Source organism: Sardina pilchardus, chromosome 8 (genome assembly GCF_963854185.1).
Source record: "Sardina pilchardus chromosome 8, fSarPil1.1, whole genome shotgun sequence".
Taxonomy (NCBI): domain Eukaryota; kingdom Metazoa; phylum Chordata; class Actinopteri; order Clupeiformes; family Clupeidae; genus Sardina; species Sardina pilchardus.
Window position 1 is genome coordinate 31968271 of NC_085001.1, and position 27644 is coordinate 31995914.

Sequence of the window (27644 nt, forward strand, 5' to 3'; positions counted from 1 at the left end):
GAATTTATCCGCTCGTTGGTGTTCGTACAGGAACACAGAGTAGCCTATATAGTAGTGCTAAATCAAACGCGAACGCGTAATTTTCAGTTTCATGAGCTTTATTAAAACCCGGTATGCTTTCTTTTACATGTCTAGATCAGACCGGCTCAGTCAAACACGAATTTTGGGCATTTCATTTTTTTTTTAACGCTGTTAACCAAAGATAAAATATAGTATACTATCAATGTCAGACAATTGAATGAAACTTTTATTTTGTAAGTAAATTATTTGGATTTTAATTGTCTGATGCACATAGTCAGACAGAAGTGCTTGCCCTGAAGGAACTTCCACAACAAACAGATACCCAGTCTTATGGTGAACACATGTTAGAACTGCTACTGCTCCACATACTTCCAAAAAATTTAGTTCTGTAAAACAGACTGTATGAAAATCTATGGTCATCACAGAATGTTTCCATGTGTTCAAGGAGTTTTCCAAGCTTCCATACTGTAACGTCTAGTTTACTTCCTTCAAAACTTCTCATTTTAATTATGTGAAATTCAATAGAAAGTACTGGGTGTTCTGGGTTTAAGAGTCACTGTGTGTCAAATGCTGCTCTAAAACTAGTGTCCTTGACTGTACTTCTTTGGAGTCTTTTGAAGGCAGAGGTGAGGAGATGTCGGAGGAGGAGCTTGAGGCCTCTTTGTTGCTAAGAGGAAATCCCAGGATGCCTTTAACAAATGTTTCCAAGGTGATCTCTGCAGGGATCTCCGTATCGAGGAGTGTCTCTGTGTCTACAGAGAGAGTGAGACAGAGAGAGAGAGAGAAAGAGAGAAAATGTAAACGAGAGATAAATTAAATATAAAAGAGTTACAGGCCCTGTAAAAGTTGAGGCTAATGTGTCCATTTACATCGAAATCCATCCATTACTTTTTGAGTTATCTTGCTAACAAACAAACAGACAAACAATGATGAAAACATAACCTCCTTGGCGGAGGTAATAAATGGTAAACTTTAACAATATTAAAGAATCCATGACTTTTCATCAGTTAGTGAAATAGTTAGGCCTGCAGGAGTATATAAAGTATATACACATATGCCAGAGTATGATTTTCTACATTTCTTAAACACACTGTAAGCCCCAGTCTAAGTCCCATGGCCCCCACTTGAGTCTGAGTGCACTCTCTGTGTGCGCTCTCACCTGACCGCTGCGTACTGCCTGCTTCTGACCTCCCGCCTTCTGAGCTGACCCCAAGTAGTGTGCTGAAACATTCTGCCAGCTCTTCCTCTGTCATGTGTTCTCCTACACACACACGCACACACACACACACACACACACACACACACACACACACACACACACACACACACACACACACATTCAGTACACACACTTAAAGGAATACCTCACCGTTTTTTTTTTTTCATTTTAAACTACATTATTCCCTTAACTAAGACGAGTTGATACATACCTCTCACGTTTCCATGTGGGCACTCACTGGCTCTGGCGTGCGGCGCAACTTTGATAGCACTTAGCTGGCCCAGTTCATTCATTAGGATCCAAACAGAGATGAAGTTAGAAGCGACCAAACACCTCCATGTTTTCCCTGATATAGTTATCACTCTTACCTGCTTAGAAATGCACCATGTTTTATTTTGTCTCACCATACTTGGTCGTGTGACTTCTCGTGTAACTGTATTTTAATACGGAAAACATGGAGGTGTTTGGTCGCTTCTAACTTCATCTCTGTATGGATCCTAATGAATGAACTGGGCCAGCTAAGTGCTATCAAAGTAGCACCGCGCACCAGAGCCAGTGAGTGCACGCATTGAAACGTGAGAGGTATGTATCAACTCGTCTAAGTTAAGGGAATAACATAGTTTAATATGAAAAAACGGTGAAGTGTTCCTTTAAAAGCCAACACAAACACTCCTGTGAGAACAAAGGCATTCTCAGTCATTCCAATTTTACAATAGCATTTTGCTTAAAGATAGACAAACATCGGCACACCAGCAGTGCACACATATCCACTCTAATGTGCATATTCACCTATGGAGATATGTGGCAATGCATGTCGTAATAGCTTTCCACAAGCTCGTCTGCCCATTTTCACATACCCTAGTATACATGTACACAAACACACACACACACACACACACACACACCTCTGGCTTGCAGCAGCTCCATCAGGAGGTCTCGGGGGATCTGTGTGTCCCCGGTGCCATCGCTCTCCCCCAGGACGCTGAGGGCCCACTGCAGCTCATGCAGCCCGAGGCCCAGCGCCGGCCGGTGGTTCACAAACAGACGGATGAACTCCGGCAGGTCTACGTGCGTGACGTACTGGCCCGTCTCTGCGTAGCGACTGAACTTCACCTCGTTCTGCATGTCCTCCAGCTGCCACGCGGAGAGAGGGATGATGGAGAGAGGCAAAGGAGGGTAAGAAGGAAACATGGAGTGAGAAGAGAAGTAACAGGAAAAGACAAACCACGGAGGAGAGAACTTAGGTGAGACGCGACAGAGCTTTTCTGTTCTATCCATTCTTGGACTGAGCACTCTTGAAATTGTATGTTATGTTGTAACTGACTAATACTGTAAGTAACTGACAGGGTGATTGACCAACTTGTGATTGACAGAGTGAGTGAACCACTGTCAGTGGCCCTGACTGAATGTTTGTGTGAATGTGTGACAGCAAGGAAGGGGCACCTCCTGTTCGGTGGGGTAGAAGCCGAGGGCCCTCATGACGAAGGGCACCTCTGCCAGCGGGATGTGGGTGGACACCTGCCGCGTCTGCATGCTGTCAATGCCTTGATTGCGCAGCTGACTGTAGTAGAAGTAATCCTCCATTTCCTGTCAGGCCGACACACACAGACACACACACACACTTACCAGAGGCACCACACGGACAAAACCAGAGATGACCCATTTCAGTTATTAAAAAAAAAAAAAAAAAAACTGTGTTGAAGGTCTAGCCAGTGTGATCATATTAAACTGAACTAAATTATAACCAACACAACACTAAAGAAAATCATGACATTTTCCGTGAAAACTAGGCGTCAAGTCAGTTCACCTGAACAGAAAATGAAAGGATCTGTAGTGGAGTGTAGGAGTGTAGTGTGGTGTAGTGCATGTCAGCACTAGAATGGTGAATGTAACAGTGAAGCTTTGCTTGGCATGCACACACATTCATGGAGACGCACCCTGAAGAGTTCGCCATCTCTTCCTCCCTCCAGCAGGCTGTAAAAAGGGTCGAGGTCTTTACCACCCAGGGCTGCGGCAGCCTCCAGTGCACTACACACACACACACACACACACACACACACACACACACACACACACACACACACACACACACACACACACACACACATACACACAAACACACACACACACACACACACACACACACACACACACACACACACACACACACACACAAACCATTATCGTCGCAACAACAGTGAATCCTGATGTAAACATTCCACTGACTGTGTGCAGCCAGTTCAGTGTGTGTGCAGAATGAAGAATGCGGTTTGCCAGGGTTCACCTGAGGCTGATCTCCCAGCAGAAAGCCGTGCAGTCGGCTCCCCCCGCTGTGAAAACGTAGCGGCCATCGTGAGACACGGCCAAGCCGGACACCCCCATGGGGTGACACAGCTGGGCATTGCAGCGATGAGGATTCCCATCCAGAGGGAGGATCTGCAACCCCACCTGCACACACACACACACACACACACACACACACACACACACACACACACACACACACACACACACACACACACACACACACACACACACACACACACACATCAATGTACTTGTTTTATACTTATAAATAAATACCTTACCCGCAGGTATGCTTGCTTTGAAAATAGGATGATAGGGAAAAACATAATTCCAGCTAAGCGTTCAATAATGAATATTAAATTACAATACATTAGCCAATAATTAATGTGCAATAAGCAAAATTTAGGCATGGCTGCATGTGACATTTTTACAGATCAAAATGACATAAGCCTAACAGCTGTTTTGAGTTAAGGCTATATGTTTATTGTTAAGCTTAATGAATAACTTCCTGACAGAGAAGACAAGACTGTTTTGTGGAGTGATGGATCATTGTATGACATTTGCTACGATGGGATATCTTTGGTAGCTTAGGTGACATCACACTCTGGCTACCACTCTTTGATGTAGCTGATCGAAATGACATAAGCCTAAAGCTTTAATGCAAGGCTATGTTTAGCCTATTGAATGATTTAATGATACAGATAACCCATTTTGTAAAGAGATGCATCATCATATGAGTTTTGCAACAATTGTAACTAAAAAAAAATGTTTGTAGCATAAATGACATCTTGCTCTATCTGCCACTTGTTGTCCGTTCATTGCTAATTATTTTTACGTCATTTTGAATAGCCATTGCATACCCGTGTTTGTTTGTGGCATGTTTATTGTCTATTGTTGATGTCAAACATGATAATAATCTTGCATCTTGACCCCTGATTCAGTGCTACCAAAACTCTGCTTACCACCTCTGTCTCTGGTCCTGTGCTGTGCTGTGTGAGAGGGGGAGTTGCTACAGCGGAGAAAGCCAATATGTACTTCTTTTACCGATATATAATAATATATGTTCCATTACTTATATATATAAAAAGTATATACTTATATCCAACTACCGTCAAACTTGCCACTGTACTTACTCATGCCCGTAGCAAGACACCTTTCAAGTTTGAAATCAATCGGACTAACAGTTTGACAGATATGCGAGCCTACAGTGCTGTGTGAGAGGGGGGTAGTGGATACAGCAGAGCAGAGAAAGCCAATGTGTGCTTCTTCTACCAATATATTTAATGAGAGTTTTAAGAGATATGCAAATAGCAGACAAACAGACAGACAAACAGACATCCCTGTCATGTCTAGATAGACAGACGTAGCTCATATTCATCTGTGCCTTACATATCTCAGCTATGCGCATGGCTGCACTATTCATATGCCTTCCTGTATGTGTGTGCTTGTCTGACTATTTAGTGAGTCTATTTACCTTGTCTGTGGTGATGTAAGCCATGTAGCGGGCGCTGGAGTCTCCATCACTGTTCTGTGGCAACAACATCATCTTCCTGACAGGGGAGCCAAAACAGGGTCCCAGCAATGTCTTCCTGCAAAACCAGGGGGGTATCAGTGGAAAAGGGATATCATCCACAGAGCCAGTGTGTGTGCCTGTGATATAGGGGTGTGTATCTACATGAGAGTTCTGTGCATGTACTTCGGTCAGAAGTGCCAATGTAGTAGAATGTTATCTTAAGGTGCTAAAATGCTCAAGGGCTGTGTGTGTGTGTGTGTGTGTCTGTCTGTGTGTGTGTGTGTGTGTGTGTGTATGTGTGTGTGGTGTGGTGTGGTGTGTTGTGCTGTGGTGTGGTGTGTGTGTGTGTGTGTGTGTGCGTGCATTTGTGTGCGTGCATGGTCTGACCTGCACATTTTGGTGGTGCTGTTGTACAGCTTCATCTTGTAGAGGTGGGATGCGGTGAGCAGGAAGTGCTCCGTGGTGAGCGGCGGGTACCAGGTCATGCACATGGGCACTCCACTCTGCTCCAGCCGCTCAGCACTCAGGATCACCAGTCTATCATCACCACTGGCCTGCAGGTCATACTCCACCTGCACACACACACACACACACACACACACACACACACACACACACACACACACACACACACACACACACACACACACACACACACACACACACACACACACACACACACACACACACACACACACACACACACACACCAAATAAGAAAAAATGCAATCTATGCACATGGGGAGAAAACAGCTGAAATGTTAAATGTAAAATTGTGTGTGTGTGTGTGTGTGTGTGTGAGAGAGAGAGAGAGAGATATTGTGTACACAAGTGTCCCAATGACACACTGACCAGCCTGCGATCCTCTCCCAGGGACAGGAGTCTGGGCAGGCCAGTGTCCAGCTGCTCTCCAAACAGCAGGTCCCGGATGGGCATGTAGTGGGAGTGGTGGCGGCCCTGGTAGCGCCAGCGCTGGGCGCCCTCTTCTGAACACAAGCGGAACAGCGTCACCGCCTTACCCTCATCCTGGGAGGTACACACACACACACACACACCGCAGTGAGTTTCACTCGACAAAATATGCAAGACTGCATTTGAGACAAAATGTGTGTCTGCTAGCCTAGGATGTTGCAGAGCTTGTCGTGTACATGAAAACAATTGAAACAGCAGATGGCTTACTCTAACTGGATATTAACTCAAAGTTCTACGGAGCTCAGGTTCTGTTGTGTGTTGCCGTTGTCACTGTGTGAGTCTGTTTGCTTTCGTTTCACAGTGAGAAATAACCATAATTTACAAGTTGTTACCACAACTAGGTTACATTCTATTATTCCACTGCTCGGTTGAGTTCCCCATTGTCCTGCGTTCTATAAGGGTGTGCATTAACTTTAGATATACGCACGGCTATGAAGTAGTTCCATTGTTTTTGACCGTATCACACTTGAATATTAATTCGCCAAACTTGTTGTGAAGTTTAAATGCACTGTCACGTTACATAGAAGCTGTAAAATACAGACGTTCAGATCATAGTAACGTTTAGCATATGGCAGAGGTGTCATTTAGCTAGTTAGGTGGCTGTAGGCTAAGAAAAATAGCAATCTTTCAAAGTTAACGTTAATCAGAATCTTGGGATATGCCAGTTTGACAACGGGAGATTAGAACTAACGACTGGCTTTTGGCCATAGCAACCATCCATTTAGAACTAGTAACCGCAGTTTGAGAAATTAGTTGAAATGTGTCTGGGAAAAGTAGTTCTACAAACAAAACAGTTCTAGCGATTAAAACATTTAAATTAGCACCGGAAACGAACACAACGCAGTGGCAACAGTGGAATAAGCGGGATAATGGACTTCACACCGTGCGGTTATTCAAAGTTAATGCACTTTTCTAGACGGAACGTCCCTCCGCTTCGCGTCGGGCCGTATCACCGTCTAGAACGTGCATTAACTTTGAATAACCGCACGGCGTGTCGTCCATTATCCCGTACTTCAACAAGGCTTAAGTTGCTATTGCAAGACTATGAAAGTGTACAGTGCTGAGGTATCTGTTGATAACAATATTTTTGTGCCGAGCAGCACTTGTGGTGTGGACCATAAATGGGCCTGACCCCTCAGGTGGACCACACACTCACAGCGGCGGCCAGGTAATGGGAGTCATGCGAGAAGGCCATGTGTGTGACTGAGTCAGAGCTGTAGCTGAAGCTGTCCACGTCCTCTGAATGAAGGCTGCAGGCATCCAACACACACACCACTCCATTTGCCAAGCCCACTGCCAGATACACTCCTGTCCACAACACAGACAAACACACACACACACACACACACACACAGAGTTGTGGGTTTAGACATGGCAATCAATCAGACATTATAATACTTAATAACATTCCTTGTGAATTATTGCTGAATCATTGTAAATCGCTGTGTGGATATTTGAGTATATACACTTCCTGCCTGTGTGTGTGTGTGTGTGTGTGTGTGTGTGTGTGTGTGTGTATGCATGTGTATGTGTATGTGTATGTGTATGTGTATGTGTATGTGTATGTGTGTGTGTGTGTGTGTGTGTGTGTGTGTATGTATGTGTGTGTGTGTGTGTGTGTGTGTGTGTGTGTGTGTGCGTGTGTGTGTGTGTGTGTGTGTGTGTGTGTGTGTATGTATATATGTGTGTGTGTGTGTGTGTGTGTGTGTGTGTGTGTGTGCGTGTGTGTGTGTGTGTGTGTGTGTGTGTGTGTGTGTATGTATATATGTGTGTGTGTGTGTGTGTGTGTTGTGTTCTTCACATCTCCTATACTCACCGTATGGATCGTAGGCCAGGCACTGAATCTGAGGGTCTTTCTGAAACAGGCGGCTACACACCAACCTTCTCTGCTCGTAGTCCCACACCTTGAGGATGCCACTGTTACTGCCCATGGCAACAACAGGTTGCCGTGGGTGACAGGCCACAGCCTGCAGCGAATCAGCATGCTCCTTCAGCAGGGTCTGCACCACACTTCCCTGAGAGGTCACATGCACCACTACAGCCGTCTCTGTGGAGATGACCAAGTTCCTACAGGGGGACCAGAGGGACAAAAAGCCTCAGGACAGCTCTATTTCAATGCTCTGACTTTCTAAACTACATTTCCTTTAACACAATAAAGCCGCTACATCTCATATGCTAGTGCCAGGTACAAATACTTTTTCCTGAAAGCCCTGAGTATTTAACAGAACTGAGTATTCCGCTACCTCTCTATTTCTGATTCCTGTGGACACCAGGCAACAATGTCATATAATACAATGCGGGCACTCTTAACTAAGGGAATGGCAACATTACATCAACTTGCACGCCCAAACACAAACACACACACACACCAGGGCTGTACGCTTAGCTTTTTCATTAGGAGCACAGGTGCTCCTAAATGAAAAAATTTAGGAGCACAGAGAAAAATTTAGGAGCACTAAGAAATTTCCTTGAAAACCTTAAGCAGGATACAGATCATTCACAGCTGTGGCAATCCTAGTCTCTGCTCAAACCCTCCACACACACAGAAAATGGCTTGTCTTGTTTCTATTTCATATTTTGATTTCCGAATTTGTATACATTTTGCTAACCATTTATAGCATTTGCAATATCTTGAATACTTCATATTGATTACACTTGTCTTTAATGATATTACAGTGGTGGTGTGTAGGTCTAATTGAATGTCTGTCACTTTAAGTAGCCTACCGTAGCCTACTGAACATAATTAGATTTCATTCGGTTTTAGGAAAATACTAGTCACGCATAGTTCAAGGATACATGTTTTCATTAAATAACATGAATGTTAAAAAAACGAATAAAGGTAAAGACAAATATTTCGGGTGTAATAGAAAAGATGAGTGTCCAGTAATGTTAACTTCTATGATTTAGGTAGCCTACCGTGGCATGGCATTGTGAGTTGTTCCGTTCACTTTTTCCTTGGTCATGTTGCTGGGTGCTTAACCTACTCTTACTTAACTTACCATGACTTGTCTTGGAGTTTGGTATAGGCTATCTGTTATATCCAATGAGTGACAACCAGTGTTTAAAAAAAAAACGTTACGGTATTCTCCTGATAACTGATAGCTATATGATACAGCGCATTTGCGATGAAAATGTTCCGCCTTTTTGAAGCAGGTAGCACCGAATCGTGGTTAAATCCATAATTTAGACGACAGAATCAGTAGGATACCATTTTTGTTTCAAGTCTACCAGGCCTATGTCAAATGCAGGCTCGGGTGAAGTTGGGAGGAATTTACATAGCCTACGGTTTCCACACCGTGTTTATCAACCGACCGTGATAATAATAATATTTTAAATGAACACGGTAATATAGTCAACATGTGTATCATAGTTCACCGTTTCACCGGTAATCGCTACATATAGTCACCAACTGATATGGAACAGATTTAAGAAAAAGAAGAATGGATTTGGAGTGATTTCTTGCGTGTGTTTGAGAGCGCGAGATTGATGCTGAAAGCCAGTGTCCGGCCAGGTGCAAGAATTGTCAACTCCAGAGCTGTGAACTCTGAAATGTGTATACAGATGCGCGAAAATTGTACTACACTTTGATCCACTTGGTGTTGATTCATTTTAGGAGCAAAATGCGAATGAAAGGGATGAAATCAGTATTCGCACGTGTGCGACAATACAAAATGTTCAACTCGCACTAATATTTATTTACGCGCATTTGCGACGACCTGCTCGCAGCGTACAGCCCTGCACACACACACATACACACACACACACACACACACACACACACACACACACACACACACACACACACACACACACACACACACACACACACACACACACACACACACACACACACACACACTTCACCAATCCTCACTGAATGACGAAGGGCTGGGCGGTGAGTGTGCAGTCGCGGGGGTGTCCCATGGGGCCGGTGGGCAGAGTGGTGCTGAATGAGAGCGAGCTGATGGAGTCCAGGTTAAAGTCACTGTAGTGGCTGATCAGCTTCATCCTGCCGTCATAGAACTTTACATGACCCCGGCTGTCACCTATGACTATGTAGCTGCAGGCCACACGCACACACACACACAAACACACACACACCGTCAGTTTGTGTTAGGGCTGAACTTCAAGTAGATTGGAAATCAAGTGGATTAGAAAAACAAATTATATTTTACGGTATTTATTGTATATTCATTTCTAGTCGGTTGCCTGAGACCCTTCAGTCATTTTCCTACACTGACCCTTCTTTAGTTGTAGACATAGGACTACTGCTACACAAATGATTATCACTAAATGATGGAGCAAGGAGCAGCTGTGATGCAAGAGAAGTAATATGTTTACCCAGTCATGTTATATGGTAAGTAGTAGCCTGGAACATCCAGACCCTTGTAATCTTTCAGATTAAGGGTCTGGCCACAAATAATGCTATGGCCCAACTTGAGAGCGGCACCAAGCATGCATTTGAAAATCTCAATGCACGCAATTGGATAACAGTGTGACCAATGTTTACTGATTTCGAACATTGCAGTGTTGTCGTCATCAGTGTTGTCGTCATCATCATATTAGATACACCGATTTGATTGGTTACCCCCGATGGTTGGGGTAAACGTAACGTGCATCATTGATCGTTGCCAGAGTATCTTGCAGACACAATTCAAATTTAAATAAGATTATAATAGCTGTACATGTATTCTCATGAGGCATCTAATGTTTGCTTAGATTTGTTTGTGTGCGATTCTCTCATAGGTGATTGGAGGTTCTGGGTACATCCTTAACAACCACATGTGCTCTTGTCTAGTATTGTGTTTCCAGTTAGTGTCACAGCATTAGCACACTTCAGCTCCTACATTTACCTGCCACTTATGTCCAAGCAAAAGGAAAAAATAAGTTATCAATGTATTTTAACACTCTGTAAAGCGCCATGAGACACGTGTAATGTTTTGGCGCTCTGTAAGTGAAATTAAGTTGAAATTGAATGTATGGCTTTACATACAAGTGTTTGTGAAATGGATAAATAAATGTAAGGCTACCCTAAGAACTACAGTAGTTAAGGAGCCATAGAGTGTGGAGTCATATGCACCTGTCTATTTGAGTGAGCACAGTAATGGCGTCCTCCTGCAGCGGGACCAGCTTGAGTGCCGTGTAGCTGGAGCCTGTGCCCGTGCCCTCCGTCCTCTGTGCCCACATCAGCAGGTTGCCCAGCGAGGTGGCGCTGAAGGCCTGCGCTCCTCCGCTGTGGAACACCGAGTGAGTGAACGCACCCACCGCCTTATTGAACGTCTGAGAGGGGACAGGAAAGGAGAAGGAGGAGAAGTAAGAGGAGGAGAAAAGGAAGATGAAAAAGAGAGCATGTGGGACATGGGGACAGAAGGTGAAGAAGGGGTGAAGGGGAAGAGGAAGAGAGAGAGAGAGAGAGAGAGAGAGAGAGACCAGAGCAGAGAGAATGGTTGAGGTGAGTGTGTGAGCGCTCTAACACATGAGATGGAGCAGTATGGCTGTGGCCCATGCTGTGCAGCCCAGAGGATTGTCTCAGAGGGAGAGAGCACAGGGAGAAGCTGACCTTGTCTGAGATCTCAGGGGCCGAGTACTGCAGAGTCGCCCCCTCCTACACATGGGAGACATTTCCATCAGAAGAACATTACACTGCTAACACACAATACACACTCACAGGAACAACTGCAACAACAAATATGCAGACATCTTCAGCACACTAACTACAGCAGGACAAACACACAGAGGCAGAGAGAGAGAGAGAGAGGGAGAGAGAGAGAGAGAGAGAGAGAGAGAGAGAGAGAGAGAGAGAGAGAGAGAGAGAGAGAGAGAGAGAGAGAGAGAGATGTCCAACTTGCCATTGTGTAAAACAGCACCCTGCTCTCACTGGTGCTGAGCAGTTGGGTGTTGTCATTGGGGTTGAACACAATGTGTTTCTGGAGGAAAGAGAGTCGAGGACAAATTAGGAGATCGTTCAAATGCATCATACATTTTATATTTCAATCAAAGCAGTGAAGGATCTTTTTAAGGAAGACTTTGCTATTAGATCAGATTCAACTTCATTGTCATTGTGCAGAGTACAGAGACTACAAAATGCAGCGAGCTTCTAACCAGAAGTGCAAAAAAGCATAATGCAAACAGTATAGACAGGTAGTGTTTAAAGTAAGGATATGTGCTGTGTATTAACAGTAACATTGTAAGAGCAGAATATGGTTATATGCATTATTTCAAAATGATTAGAATTTGTTGAATAAATAAAATCCACACTTCCTACCTGAGTGCCAAACTCTTCAGGAAGTTCGGTTACACACAGAGGACTCTCTGATTCACTGGTCCAGTCCCAGATACACACACGCTGCTGACATTAACACAACAGCACATCAGACAGATCTACTGCTTGGAGTCCACCAAGTCCATCAAGCCCACCAGTTAAGTATTAGGACATCCTCACCCTAGGCACTGTAGCCTTGTGCTCACTCCCCCACTAACCTGTGCTTATACTGCACTCACCGATCTGGATCACTATAGTGTGAGTTTACCCTGACGCACCTATCACTATACCATGCCATCACTAGATGCACACATACAAACAGAGACACATACAATATAATGTTGTTGGTGACAACCACACAAAATTACTTGTGTTGCCCTCACACAATCTTTACAGTGTTATGGCACACAATTGCACAATGAAACTATTTGTTTGCATGCTTGATCATTTAATGGATTTACCTACCTGCACTCCTGCAGCAGCTCCAACCGAAACCAGATGTTTGGAGTCATGAGACAGGGCTAATGCAACAGTGCCCCCTTCAGGATGACAATCAAATAGGGTCCGCACAGGGATGCTGTGAGGAGCAGCACAATTACATTTCTTTATGCAGACCACATGGAATCAACCATACATGCATGCACACACACACACACACACACACACACACAGACACACATAGACACACATACATGCACGCATTACAGGGCAGGAGTCTCTCTTAGTCTGTGATGTATGTCTCTGACCAGCCCCTTTTGAAAAGTCCCCCCTCTACAGTATGCATGCTGAGCCACTGCTATGTGGTGTAGTGGCAATATGCCTCTCTCTGTGTAGCCTTACCAAGTATACGTGTCCCAGACAATAACCAGGCTGTCCTGACCCTTATCTGCAGTCACCAGCCAGCGGCGGTCCTCACTCACACACACACAGGAGATCGGGCTACAGTGGCCCTGCAAAACAACCCAGAAACACCTTAACAGTGGGTCACATACCACTGAGCTAAGCTGTTCATGTTATTTAGCATACGCTTTTATCCAAAGCTATTTACAATATCGTCAATAAAGAAGCCTGTCATTCCTCTACACAGAATAACCATTCATGTTACATTTGCATTAAAACTGTTTAAACTTTGAAGTAAAAACAAATCAATTTTGAATTTAATGTGGGATACTCCACTCCACATATCACCCAGTCGAGGCTTCACAATCAATCAGCTCGGCTCTGACGAAGACACAATGGTGTCGAGACATTAGTTGTTTTTGTTTGCACTAGTAAAGGCTGCAAGTCTAATCACTGTGCTCCAGTCTGTTTTCTTTGTTTCAAATCCATTTGAAAACATACAGCAACAGTTCTGCTTCCCGTTCCCCCTCTTCCTCTTCCCAATAATTTAAACGTCACTGAGTCATTTGTTTGTGCTTCAGTTAAAAGTACTATATGTAGACTTGCTTTTGTTAAGTTAAGTTTAGTATATCATAAAATATGCTGTCATCTGTAAATGTTTTGCTCAGTTGTTTTTTGTTTATTACTGTAACACTCAAACAGTCAAGCTTTCACTGTAATGGTTTGCAAGCTACCAACATGACGATAACAATCAAGTTTTCTCCAAAGTGATTGCTGTGTCTGCTCCCATTAACATTGGGCTCTTGAAGGCGTATGTTACCCCTTGGCCATTGCACTCCTGTCTACCACTATCTCTTGAATCTCTGAATCTCTTCAATCTTCTGGTTGGTACTTCAACATCTGCACTCTCTTCCTCATACATAGTTAAACTTCTGCACTCTCATTCTCTGATCTGCAAAGTTATTGTTACACTTAGGTTTCCTTTGGCGGCCTATACGTTGAATGTTATTCCTCCTTTCTAAGTTGCTTTGGATCAAAGTGCCAGTCAGCTAAATGAATAAATGTAAATGCAACCTGCTTGCTAACCCATGTCAGCAAAATGGAGGAGCAGAGAGCCCATGCATAATGACCCCTCCCCAGTGCTAGCTGCAGGAGCTTTCATGGCCTGTGCTCTTACCTGAAGCAGGTGCTGTGTGTTGGTGGTGTGGTCATACATGACAGCCACATGTGCACAGACATACAGAATGACCAGGCGCTCATCATCCTGCAGGCAGAACACTGGGAGCCTGCTGTTGATGCCAAATGCCCAGTTCAGAGTCTGAAACCATGACACAACAAACTCTAACCCGGTCAGTTTTGTAATTAGGCCTAATCATTATCATTGGAACTATCAAATTACAGAGACCCAGATGGATGTTGTAGAATTACCAGTGGATGGGTTCTGGTTGCTTTCTGCTGACTGGGCAGGACAATAGAGGTAGCCGAGTACACATGAGAATCCAGTTCCTGTGAAACACTTTTGAGAGCCTGGTCAACATCAAGGTTCTCGGTGTCATTTTGGACACCGCAGTTGTCATCAGCATGTTTAGACTGCTGCTGGTCCGATCTGGAGGCGTCCAAGGAGCCTTTTTGACAGTCATCGGCATCGGACATCACGTAACGACGGAAAGATGTAGCAGCTGCAAAGATGAACATGTCATAAGTTACACCATTTACACGATGCTTAAAAGTTATGACACAGGTTTCTGTTTCACTGAAACATTAACAGTTAAAAGTTCGTAATCACTGGAGTTAATGCTGTTTTCGGATCTGGTGAACACAACAGGAATGTCTATATAGCCTACTACTGGATGCAGTTATCTTTCACTGACGTTAACTAACATTAAATTATTTTCTAGCCTAGCTGCTACCCATATTAATAACGTTTTGCTCAATGTAGGCTATCTGCTAGGCCTGACGTTAACATTCATTGAGCCTCACGTTGTCATTGCACAAACCTTAGGTTTCAATCGAAATGGCTCACTCAAATAAGAATGAGGCGAAAAAAAGTATTTTTTTCCTTGAAGAATGCAGCCTATTTGAAAACTTCAGGGGGGGAGGGGGGGGGAACTTACTCTTAAAACATAACACGATCTGCTGAAAATTTGTTCCGTCTTCGATGGCTCGGATGAGAAAGCATTCTGTTGCTATGATACGGTGGGACGAGGGAGGAGCTCCCACATGGGAGCAGAAAGAGTTTTCAGATTCAACAGGTTTTGGACAGAGACATGTCTGTATAACATATCAAAATAAAACTGGGTTCTTTTTAGCAAAATATAGGGCCTAATCACAGCTATCCAAACACCCAGTTTGCATAATTCCTAGATTGCTTGCAAAATGACACACATCAGTCAAAACATACACACTTCAGTCAAAACATAGGCTATAGGCCTACACATATTTGAGAAAATACTATTGTCATTTAACAAACACAGTCCTCAATGATCAGACACTATTGCAGCCAGTTTCACACTCCAGTGATAAATGCAAAACACATTTGTAAAAAAGCTAATTCTAGGAAATAGCATGCATGTTAGATTTTTGCCCAGACATTGTTATGTAAGGGATCATTTAGGCCTAGATGTTCAAAAAATAGTGACAAACCCACACCATTCTTCATGATTAGTTCGACATAGGAAAAAATTTACACAAATAGGTCTATAAACTTGCACTTGCACTGCACAACACTGATGCTATAGACTGCATATTTCAAGTATTTCTTTCAATACTTACAGTATTTCTTACCATAGTCAGTTACAGTAATCAACCAACAATGAAATCAATGAAACAAATAAATATAGACAAATAAAAACTACTGCATAAAGTACATACACTTTGACTCTGAAGAACAACTACTGTAAGAGCAGCAAGACTGTATAGCACACCTGTGCTGCGTTTTCAATTTTGCACATGTGTGCTTACCTGGTGGATGTGATTATCCAATTCGTTCATTAGTGTAGTCATTGGCAATCCGGGGCTTTGTAATGAAGTAACCTCACAATCCTTATCTGTGTCTAATGTGTGGAAATGTGTGTGAGTTTTACAAACCACTGTGTGTAATGTTTTGCAAAAAGGGTGAAGCAAACATTGTGTGTAATGTTTTGCACATCTGTGGAGGTGTTTTGCTCCTTGGAGTAAAATTTTGCAAACTGTGTGAAAATTTGTATTTTGTGTAAACAATCGTAAAAAAACTGTAAATACAATAGGCTAGCCTACAGGTCTACATCCAAAACGTTCCCCTCGCATTTAGTTAGCCTATTTTAAGATAGCAACTCCTCATAATGTAAAGATTTGTTCGGCCTATATAACATGATAGGCCTAGGCTATTTGTTTGCGCTGAATAAGCAACACCTTAAAAAGCATAACTCTTACAACTAAAGTAGTATTCTATTTTATTTATTTAATGATGTCTTTTATTTAGCCTATTTAATGATATCTTATTGGAATAGCAGAATTGGCTACACATTATACAAGAGATGAAGACCCAGTCAGGACAATGATAGGAAAAACAAACTAGACAAGGAATTAGTAGCCTTCTTCCCGGTTGACGAAAGAGTTGGCATTGGTCATCCCATTTCATGTGGACCACACTGAATCAGACACTGATCGGTGTAAACCTGGCAATCCGGAGCAGATACTGACACAGGGGATGCACCCATGCAGAACAGTGACACATTGCAAAAGTATTCCTTCCGAACTTTAAACATAATAGTCACACACAAATATAGGCTACACAGGGACAGTACAGGAACAGAATAAAATAATGACAGTCATCTCATCTCATACAGTGGGGAGAACATGTGATACCATGCTAAAGTTGCCTAAAAAGAGGAATATAAAATCATCATTTGACAATTGATCTTAATGCCTTCATTCAAAAAATGAGTAAAAATCAAACCGCTATCAATTTTATTTGTGATTGAAGAATGTATTGTAAATAAATAAATGTTCTTCCTTAAATGCTAGGGGGAGGAAGTATTTGACCCCCTACTGTATGTGGTGGAACACATAACAGAAACAAGGACATAGCCTAAACTAGCCTACTTATGAATTTAAAAATCATAAGTTCCAATTCCAGAACTCTCACTTGTCACACATAAAGGTTGTTCAGGTATTGAAAATATTGGAGTCACAACATCTTTGCTGATGTCTGTGGAACCAACATCTTAAAGCCAGGGTATAGGGGCTCAGTGAATGTGGTCTGAACTCTGTGCAAAAGGGTCATTGCATCATCAGAGACACTATAGAAGGACAGAGATCCAATCCTGTGATCCACATACACTCCTATTTTGAAACTGCAAGTGGTAGATAGAGGTGTCTGTTCATTATTATGCCAAAAAGAGAAGTCATAAACGTTCCTCTCTAGACACCAAGAGAGATTATTACGGCCAAAATCACCATCATACCCCCCTCTATCGATTCCTTTATATGAGACTGCTATGGCAATCCCTCGTCCACTCCACTCCACCTCCCAATAGCATCGTCCAGACACACTCTCTGTACACAAAACCTGACATACATGCTGAAATCTGTCTGGATGGGTATGCCATTTAGGTGCTGGGCGATTTTTCCATTCCACCCCTCTGTTCCCTTCCATGAGAAACATTTGTCTGAAAACTGTGTTGGGATCCAGTGTGAAGCCATGGTAATCTGAGAAACAAAAATGAGGACTGATGTTTTTTGAAAAATGTACATGTATATGCATATTATATGCACACAGGCAAAATGTGTACGTATAACAGACAGAGAGACAGAGTTGTGTTTACAAATAGGCTATATGAAATTATTTGTCTTTGTTAGTGCATGTGTTTAAGTCCCTAATACCTGGTGTAGTGAGCTATGGGGTTTTGTTGTAATGATGTGTGAGTGAGCATGTGTGAATACTATGTGCATGAATAAAGTATCTATCTATCTATCTATGTGTGAGTGTGAACAGAACAAGGACACCAGACTGTTTTGTGAATCCCACCAGGCCGCTGCACCTGTCGTATGTGTGCACACACACACACACACACATGGATTTGTCTCTTGCAGCACAAGTGATCATGTCTGGGAGCTTATGTGCACTACTCACATAGTAGGAACTCCTCTCTTGTCTTAGGCTCAGGGGGCAAAACAGCTCTGATGCTGATCACTGTGGAGGCAGAGTTAGGTTAGGTCAGTTCAAAGGTATGTTTCAGTGAACTCCACTCTGCAGTTCACAGTTGTTTTGGACATAACCTATAACCTCTAGTAACAATGTCTCTCTGTTGCATGTCTCTATCATTGAGATCATCTTACCCCTGTAACCATAAGTGTCCTTATAAGGTTATTCATGCTGTATCTCTGTGTAGGACAGAAGCTGTGCAGTGCAAGACTGCTCCCGCAGTATTAGGATATGAACTAACGGGTCTTAGACGGCTCATCACTTGAAATCTTGAGATCAGAGATGGTTTGCATATGACCTACAGTATGTGCTGTAATAATGCTATAGTCGCTCTGTATGTATGGTTTTCAGTTGTGTATACACTGGGCTAAACTTCCTATAAAACTATGATTAACCATAAATAGCAAGCTAGAAACACAGTTCCCAAACCTTCTTTAGATATCTTAATGACTTCCTGCTTGCAGAAGTCCTCTACATGCTGCTTCAATGCAGAGACAGATCTCATCACATCAAAAGAGGGGGTTTGATTGACAGTTACACTGGGTAGGTCTTTATATTCATCTGATGCAGAAACAGACTGGAATCTCTGTGGAGAATATATACAGGGAAAAGAAATCAATTTTAGTATTTTAGTTCAATTATACCAAATCATGTACATGCAAATAAAAACAGATTGAGACCTACTTGTGAAATGTTTCTGAATTAACCAGAAATGTGTCCTGTGTAGATTATTGACCTCCACCCTGCATCAGTGGCGTTACCTGGAGGAAGTGGATGTGATCCTCAGTGTGTGGAAGGAGGTCTAGTTCTGCATCTTTCCTCTTCAGTTCAGCAATCCTCTGCTCCAGCTGCTTCACCAGTTCTTCAGCCCGAGTCACCTCGGTTTTCTCCTGAGCTTCAATGAGCCGTTTCACCTCAGAGCGTCTTCTCTCGATGCACTGGATCATCTCAGCAAACATCCTCTCACAGTCTCCCACTGCTGCCTGCGCAGAGCTCTGCTTGAACACACCCAGACAAAAGGGTCCAATTGAAGCAGTTCACTCAGTTAAACTTCGCTGGAAGTTGTTGCAAACAATTAATCAGAGATGGGGCACTGCAATGTGATCCAGCAGCTGTTTCCTTGCTGACAGGCATATAGCTTATTGATCGGTCTGAATATAGTTTAAATTAAGAAAGGCCCTCTAAAAAAGCTATCTGAGTGCTTTGATGACCACCTACTGTACCTTGAGTATTACCACAGCCTTCCTCAGGTCCTTAAGCTCCTGCTCTCTTTCCTGGATTCTCTGCTGGAGTTTCCTCTTTGTCTCCGCCAGCTGTGTCTGTGGATACAAACACAAACGTACAGTCAATACAATCAGATAACAACCATTGCAATGAGTTACCTATTGCACAGCATTTGACTGTTGATATGGAGAATATAATTTATAATGGCTTATATGTGGAAGGGCAGTGAGGTTTTGTGAGGCAGTGAGTGTCCTGTTATTGTTTACGTCCAGCATTTTGGCGCTGTTGGTAAGGATATTGTATACAAAAGTGAAACACGAGATCCAGTCACAAAGAAGGACAATCAAGATAGCCTACAGAGTTTAATTCAGCTGTACAGGAGAGAGGCACAAGCACAGTGTACTCCAAAATGTGCATCTCTGATTTCATATAATTATACAGGGTTTAAGTAGCCTACCGAACAGCAAAGGATAGATAGTCATACAATAACAGTGGAAAAGTCAGGAGACACTTGGTCCACTCTAATCAATGGTTGTTGACATGAACAGACTCAATGACCCTGGCGTCTTATATTATCCATGTTTAGGAACACAGATATCCTACAGGGCCATTAGAATCATACTTTTAGTGTCAAAGTGACCACACATTGAAATATTGGACATAATGAACAATTCCACTTTCTCTCAGTACAAGGTAAGCATCTGACTTATATAGAAAAAATGGTACAAGGCTTCTGACCAATATCATATGACTAAAATCAACGGATGTACATATCAAACTAGCTTCATGTTGCCCAAAGGAATCTATACTCATTCACTAGGTGATTCAGCTGATATACAGTATAAGTCTCTGTTGAAAATATTTGTAGAGTTTAGAAATCTAACAATTAATGAATTTAGCTGGTATAAAGACTCATTTCTTACCTGTTTCTCAGCTCGCTCTGCAGCAGCTGAAATGGTCTTATGTCCATTGTGTTCATCCATTGTGCACAGGTAGCAGATACAACTCTGGTCAGTCTTGCAAAAGATTTCCAGTACCTTCTCATGCTGAGAGCAGATCTTCTCCTGTAGGTTAGTTGTGGCATCAATCACTTTGTGTTTCCGTCCTGGGTTCATCAGGTTGTGGACTTTGTAGTGAGAGTCACAGTAAGACACCAGACACACCAGACAGGACTTGACAGCTTTGAGTCTTCTCCCAGTACAAACATCACACTCTGCTTGTCCAGGCTCAGCATACTCATCAGCAGGAGTAGCCGTCTGATTAGCTAACCTCCGCATTTGCCCCACTAATTCGGAGAATATGTTGTTTTTGCTCAAAACAGGCCTTGGAGAGAAACTCTGACGGCACTGTGGGCACCTGTAAATTCCTTTTTTATCTTCCTGATTCCAGCAGTCGTTAATGCAGCTCATACAGTAACTGTGTCCACAGGCAATAGTCACCGGCTCCTTCAGTAGATCCAGACAGACTGGGCAAGTGAACAATTCAAGGTCTTTTGCTGAACCTTCTGCCATTTTCCAACTATAACTCACCACCACACACAGAGAGAAGCTAAGAAATATGACTTCCTGCTTTTTTGGAAGGGGTGTGATCATACGTGTCATTGCTGATAGGTTGTCAGTGAAAGTGAAACTCAAACAATATGTGACAGAAATACCAGCCTGTTTTAGTGGAAGGGGTCTTGTAAAATGCCTGCTCATTTGCAAATAAGTATAACATTTCATAAGCACTTACAGTCATGATTTATTGTCTAGCCAACATTTACATTTTACTGACCTTTGATCAGAGATGGCATTAGTGTTTAGTTCAGTACATCTTAATGACCAGCAGGAGGCAACATTCTCATCATGTATTGAGTAAAATGGATGAACAGAGTAGAGAATTATAATCAGTGCCTAAAGATATAAGGTAAACTTCTATATAATGCCCTCATAAACTGCTGTGTTATGTCCTTATGTTTTGGAGTCAATGCATACAAATCCATTTGATCAATAAATAAAGAATAAGATCGGGGTGAAATTATCATCTCTCATTCAGCCTCTAATCAATTCTAACATTGTTGTCATAACATAGTTTTGGAATATGTAAAGGAACTGTAAACAGACACAACGATGGTTCATAGTGTGTCATGCTGTCAACTTCTGGTTTTCTATTTTCCCCAGCTTCCATTAGAGGAAACTAAATGTGAATGGGCCTCCTGCAGCTGATGCAGGTCAACCTGCCAATGCATGGGCAGCGCAGGAATGTGAGAGGTCCTGTTCTACACTCTGGAGGAAACAACTTCTGCTCTCTGTCCCTTTTTCTGTGTGTGTGTGTGTGTGTGTGTGTGTGTGTGTGTGTGTGTGTGTGTGTGTGTGTGTGTGTGTGTACACACGTATACACACACACACAAACACACACACACACACACACACACACACACACACACACACACACACACACACACAGACACACACAGACACACACAGACACACAAAGGCTAAAAATAATACAAAGGTCCCTCTAATCTCACACCTACAAACCTGTCTGACCCCAACAGAGAGACACACCTGAGTCTCATCTCAGCCTGGGTGGTCAAACAGGAAAATCTTGCAGGGTTGGAAAATTACCCAGAATACTTTCAACTATCTGGATATATCTCTTGTGTTTGGATATCACATAATCACAGATCACATGACAATTTCAACCTGAATCAGCAATCGCTGGTGAGCGATTTTTAGCATTTACAGTTGATATGCCAGATTATTTTTTCTTAAGTTTCATTCAGTTAGTCCTCAGTCATTTCTAGTGATGAATGGAAATGTTTAGCAGTTATCCTCACAATGGTGACTACTGCTGGATTGCCAATATGATCTCCTCAGGCTTTGTATGCTTTGCTTCATCAACTTGATCTGGTTGTTAGACAGTCTGCCCAGTGGCTGGGGCGAGGGTTTCTGATTTATGTGTTCACCGGAGAGAGATGTTCCATTCTGTCCCAGCCAGTCTTTCAGCATGCACGCTTCAGGTGACTCCGTCACATGTGTTTTCAGCTCCTCCTTACACAGTCTTGTGACATTTTGTAGCCAACCTGCTCTCATCAGAATTGGGCTGAGAGATGGACTGTTTTCTGTTTTAATATTGATTAACATACCAACCAAATACAAAACAGTGTCTAAAATGTATTCATTTAAGGCTGTTTTTTATTTGGTTGGTATTTTAATCAATATTAACCCAGCAGCGGAATTTGATATGCCTGTGTATGAGTATATGATTTTGTTAGATGAGCAATTTGGGGTGCTTCCCAGCTTTGCTTGTTGTAAAGATATTGCCATTATATTTCCACAGCTGTAGGGCAGGTTGTGTGGTTGCTGAATGTCAACAGACTCATCTACTGAAGGAGGTGTTCCTTAGGTGAAGTAGCCTAGCAACTGACAGTATAGAAATGACCACGATGTGTTGTAGATGGGAAGGATTGAGCCATTATGCTGACGTAATAAAAAAGGGCTCAACACTGACCTCAAAAGTTGTGCCCCTGAAGCATGCAGAGGAAGTTCTAATGATTTCCTGAGTTCTAACAGAAAGGCAGAAAGTAGAAGGAAGTTACAAAAGATGACATCACCATTCAAGATTAGCCTATATTGTTTCACTGCGTGCAAGTGTGACAGGCTCCCAGGCAAGAACTCACATTTAAACAAAACCAGCCAAACAAACAAACAAACAATAATATTCCTAATCAAATCTGAACCAGAGATCCTGTGAAATCTCTTTAATCACCCTGTGATATCTTTTTAATCAATGTTAACAACATTTGCCCTGAGGCAGTGTGGACAGTGGTCCACCCCATAACTGGACTCAGTCAGAGAGTCACAACCCTTAGAAACACGTGAGATGACCTGTTCAATGGCATTATGAATCATGTGTTGTCTTCCAGATTGTGATAACTGCTGCTTGAGTTACCTGCTCTCCTAGTTATTTGTGCGTGATAGCTAACTTGCTTTGCTGTGCATATCTGCTGTAATTTCGCCTCCTCACATTGCAGCATCTCACTCAGTGAACAATATTTGGAGTTGAATGCTGTGGTAATGTTTTCATGGGGTTAATTTAAAAAATGAGTTGTGAACTTACACATCTATTTTCCTTTCTGATCAGACAGAATAATGATGTAGGCCTAACATCTCTGAAAAATAGGGTTCTCCTAATCTTTTTCTTTTAATCCTCTCGTATGTTTACATGCAAACACACGCGTGAAGATTGGTGGGGATTGTGAGATAATTTTGCTTTTGCACTTGTTTTCCCTTCAGGAGGTCTCCACAGGCACTGTTTAGGCTCCATGCCATGGCAGGATAGCCAATAGCATGGCACGGAACGGCCTCCTGTGTAATCCCGACTCAGTCTGGCTCTGTTTTTAATCTCTGCCTCACTCTGATGTGTCCATTGGAAGATTTAATCCTCATGATAAAAACACAAGCTCTGTTCATAAATACAGACAGTGGCAATAAACATTTTATATTTCAAGAATGGTGTCTGTTTGTGTCACAAACCACGAGCTAGCCTACTACAAACGAGAGTGATTCACTCAAAATGGATCTAAAACTAATTTAAGTGAGCCTACAATCCAGGTCAGCTCCATTATCAAGGAATTAATAGGCTGGGTGATAGAACACGGAGCACTTTTAGTGTAGGCTAGACCTAGGCTATATGAGAAAACCTCTGGCTTCATCATGAGGAGAGGCAAAATGGTGCAAGTTTAAATCATGTATGGTTGGATAAGCTATTATCAATGTGTCGCCAAAAATGTAGTCAACAACGGTAAAGCAATTCCTGCATTCCAATACTACAGTGTGCTAGGAGGGCAGTGACAGTGCACATCACGCATGACGTAGCGAAATACTGAGCTGACGTTTGATCTCTCCTCCCGTTGCCAAGCGCGAGTGTGCTCTCCAGCGGCTCGAGTGAAAGCGAGGACAGTCGGACCATGGACACGCTGGGAGTTTTCTTTATTGACCACGCGGATGTGCTGTCTTCAACTCTGATGTGGTGATGAAATGGTCGTGTTCCGAAATGTGGATTAAAAGACATTGAGTGTCTTCATTTGGATTAAGGCGTTGGTCATAGGCTACGTGATTACCCCGTTTTTAACAAGCATTTCACGCGCTGCTTATTTTTATGCATTTTTTTCTGACGAGTGGATTTTACATTCCGGGGTGATCGGCAACGTTTCAAGACATATAGCCTAGGCAACATATTGTGAATTTCTAAGGCCACAGAATCCAAACTAGTTGCGAAGGATGAATTCCATACGACAGGTGCCCTCGCGGGTGAAAAGCAAAAGGACGGAAACTAATTTGGGAGCGGAAAGAGAGCACTTTGAAAGACAGCAGGTATGGTGTTCGCGTACGTTGTGCTCGCTTATAATGCTCCAGTTGTGACTGTGCATTTCAGAAGTAGAATATTCCTATTTTTACAGGCTGTGATAGATTAGCTTAGGTAGGCTATAGCCTACTCCGTCCTAGGCTAGTCCTATACTTAACACATTATGTCGAAAGAAGGTGAAAATAAGTCCTCAATGTAATAGCATTTCACAGAAACCAGCATTTTCCTGGACTAGTTCTACGATTAATGCGGCGTTCGTTTAGGCCTATGTTGAAGCCACATCTTCCAGGTAAAGAAGTTAGCTAGTCTATCATTATGTGGCATCTCTCACAGCTCAGGTGTCAGGTAGATGTGTAGAACTCCGCGGCGGCCTGGATGTATCATCCCAGTTAGCTACATTGTAGCTTACAACCAAATACTTTTTCTTGGCGTCTAGCCTACCTTGTAAATGTGGTGATGGTTGCACTATGCTACACTTCGGCTATATTGTTGCATTTAGATTCTGCTGCGTTTCTTGTTATTTAGGCTCTTGCTTCGGAGTTGACGCTTGCTTGACTCTGGCTAACGTGCTGGAGGCTACGAAATAGCCAATTGACATTACAGATGGGGCAACCATAACGTCAGGCACGACCATAGTCTACTGTTTTATTTCACAAAATAAAAGAAACAACTAATTTGCTGTTGCGCTGTATGCTTACGAAATAAAAACCGGTCAGACGCGTTTATTTTTTTCCCCGAGGAGGTGAGTTGGCAATTGCTCAGCGACGTCCAATGGGCGATCAAGGCATTCTATCCTCCTTCCGCCAGCGATGCATCCTCTGAGGCCTTTATTATCGACGTGCTGAATTCTGGTGCGTTGGATTGTGCTCCAGGCATAATAGAACAGTTACTTTTCTGTTATTGAAGCAAAGTTTAGTGAAGCATAGTCGGCCTAACAGATATGTATTTTTGTGGACGTAACCTTCAGGCTGCAGTCAGTTCACGGACAACAGATCTGGTGGACTTGAGTCAGCAATTTAGCTCCCCCAAACGTGACACCAGTGGTGCTGATAAAGATTGTGCTATTATTGGGACCAGTTGGGGTGTGTAACACTGTGTAACAATCATGCCTTGTCAGGATAGATTATCTTGACAAAAGGTGAAGTGTTCACTAGCATGGATTTGAGCAAATTTGTTGTAGACCTCTTAAATATAAATAATAGAAATAATAGAAATGATATTATATATAATGGAAAGGTTTTTATTTTAAAAGTAAGGGTGTTCTCCAGGAGGTAGCCAGTCTTACCTGCCTGACTGAAACTAGAGCAGATACTGTAGCTTGTCTGATCCTCCCCAGAGGGCTGAAGATGAATGGAACATCAGTTGGCTAGTCAGACGGGAAATGCTTTAATGGTCATTGAATGTTTACATTCAACAAGAAGTCTTAAAAGCCCCTTCAGAGAGGTTGTGATTAAATATGCACACACACACACACACACACACACACACACACACACACACACACACACACACACACACACACACACACACACACACACACACACACACACACACACACACACACACACACACACACCATTGTTGTCATGTCCATTGTCCTTCCAGTATTTCCAGCATTTCCAGCATTGATAAGCAACTAGACTTGGAGTGAAGTGTTCACAGAGGGAACAGGGACAAGGGCATGAAGTCCAGCAAGTCCTGCAGGTTCGCAGGCATTAGCCCTCTGTTTCCTCAACACCTGCATGTGTTAATCTGAGGGACACTGACTATAACATTGTGTTAAAGTGTAACTTTGGTGAAAATTGACCCCATGCTCTTATTCTACATGAAAATACACCAACACTTAAGCCATGGAGACCATTTTTTCATTGATCAACCACTACAGAGCTTGCACCGGTGCCATAGCCCAAAATCGCATATGATGCTCATTGAGCTCAATGCAAATCAAATGGTGAAGGGTATGTAATGATGTGGGGCTATTTTAATTCCAGCGGCCAAGGGAACTTTATCAGGATGCATAAAATCCTGGATCCATGAAATAGCTGGCCTTTAAAAAATAAAAATCTGCCTGCCCCAATGTTAACCCTATTTGTTAAATTCTCATAGGGTTACATAGGGGGTCAAATGCTTCCTTCCCCCTAGCATTTAAGGAAGAACACTTATTTATTTACGATACATTCTTCAATCACAAAGAAAATTGGTGTCCTTAGCGGTTTGATTTTTACTCTTTTTTTTTAATTAGGGCATTAAGATCAATTGTCAAATAATGATTTTATATTCCTCTATTTAGGCCACTTTAGCATGGTATCATTGTTCTCCCCACTGTAGTTGTAAATCTCACTCTGTCAACAATACAGGGAGTAAAAGATTATGTGTCATTCTCACATCTATCTGGGCTGCTCCCAGACCAGAACGTATTTGATAGAAATAGAAATTTGCCTCATGATGGTAGTTTGCATAGTGTTTTAACAAATTATCTTGGGATTTGTATTTTAGCCTTAGCCTTCTAAAGCACAAGGATTTTAGCAATATAATTTACAAATAGCATACAAGGCCGCACATTTCATCCAGTCAGGAAATGTAACTTGGTTGTGATGGTACTGGTAGGTTTTGATGTTGGGCACTAGAATTAGAAGCCTGATGATAATTACTAGCCTAGCTGTCTTCTTGTTCCGAATCTGCCAGCAGCGGTGATGTAGCATTTGTTTAGATGGTATTTATAGCCATTATTATTTAACTGTATGTTGAATGC

At 42.6% G+C, this 27644-nt stretch overlaps 3 protein-coding genes across 3 annotated transcripts in view; 1 reads left to right on the forward strand and 2 right to left on the reverse strand.

Annotated features, from left to right (window-relative positions):
* Positions 1-148: 148 nt before the first annotated feature.
* cfap251 (cilia and flagella associated protein 251) lies at positions 149-15290 on the reverse strand. Its single transcript, XM_062543648.1, has 21 exons — positions 15249-15290; positions 14563-14813; positions 14312-14452; positions 13135-13244; positions 12760-12871; positions 12298-12381; positions 11882-11959; positions 11593-11637; positions 11113-11312; positions 9907-10092; positions 7849-8099; positions 7189-7340; positions 5913-6086; positions 5448-5632; positions 5022-5136; positions 3525-3688; positions 3178-3268; positions 2684-2827; positions 2146-2374; positions 1181-1282; positions 149-773 (listed from the first exon to the last, which is right to left on the reverse strand). The coding sequence occupies exons 2-21, from the start codon at positions 14785-14787 to the stop codon at positions 568-570; spliced, it is 2994 nt and encodes a 997-aa protein (XP_062399632.1). The 5' UTR covers positions 14788-14813; positions 15249-15290; the 3' UTR covers positions 149-567.
* Positions 15291-16553: 1263 nt separating this feature from the next.
* LOC134089252 (tripartite motif-containing protein 16-like) lies at positions 16554-21096 on the reverse strand. The gene is made up of 6 exons (XM_062543649.1): positions 20467-21096; positions 19543-19638; positions 19081-19314; positions 18749-18905; positions 18248-18307; positions 16554-17823 (listed from the first exon to the last, which is right to left on the reverse strand). The coding sequence occupies exons 1-6, from the start codon at positions 21052-21054 to the stop codon at positions 17303-17305; spliced, it is 1656 nt and encodes a 551-aa protein (XP_062399633.1). The 5' UTR covers positions 21055-21096; the 3' UTR covers positions 16554-17302.
* Positions 21097-24449: 3353 nt separating this feature from the next.
* LOC134089752 (huntingtin-interacting protein 1-related protein-like) overlaps positions 24450-27644 on the forward strand; it is a 29096-nt gene continuing 25901 nt past the window's right edge. Inside the window, exon 1 of the mRNA XM_062544194.1 lies at positions 24450-24900. Within this exon, the coding sequence (XP_062400178.1) occupies positions 24808-24900 (93 nt within the window). The 5' untranslated portion in view covers positions 24450-24807. The remainder of the gene's footprint in view (positions 24901-27644) is intronic.

Bases quoted from the DNA above. Each gene is read 5' to 3' on its own strand.
- cfap251 (XM_062543648.1), bottom strand. From the start codon at position 14,787: ATGTCCGATGCCGATGACTGTCAAAAAGGCTCCTTGGACGCCTCCAGA. The intron at 12,382-12,759 runs GTAGGTAAATCC...TGTTAATGTCAG, and splicing joins GAGCTGCTGCAGGAGTGCAG to CAGCGTGTGTGTATCTGGGA. The intron at 11,960-12,297 runs GTAGGAAGTGTG...TCTTTCCTCCAG, and splicing joins CTGAAGAGTTTGGCACTCAG to AAACACATTGTGTTCAACCC.
- LOC134089252 (XM_062543649.1), bottom strand. From the start codon at position 21,054: ATGGCAGAAGGTTCAGCAAAAGACCTTGAATTGTTCACTTGCCCAGTC. The intron at 18,308-18,748 runs GTTTGGGAACTG...CTGCCTCCACAG, and splicing joins CATTAAGATATCTAAAGAAG to TGATCAGCATCAGAGCTGTT. The intron at 17,824-18,247 runs GTGAGTAGTGCA...TTTGTTTCTCAG, and splicing joins AAGAGAGGAGTTCCTACTAT to ATTACCATGGCTTCACACTG.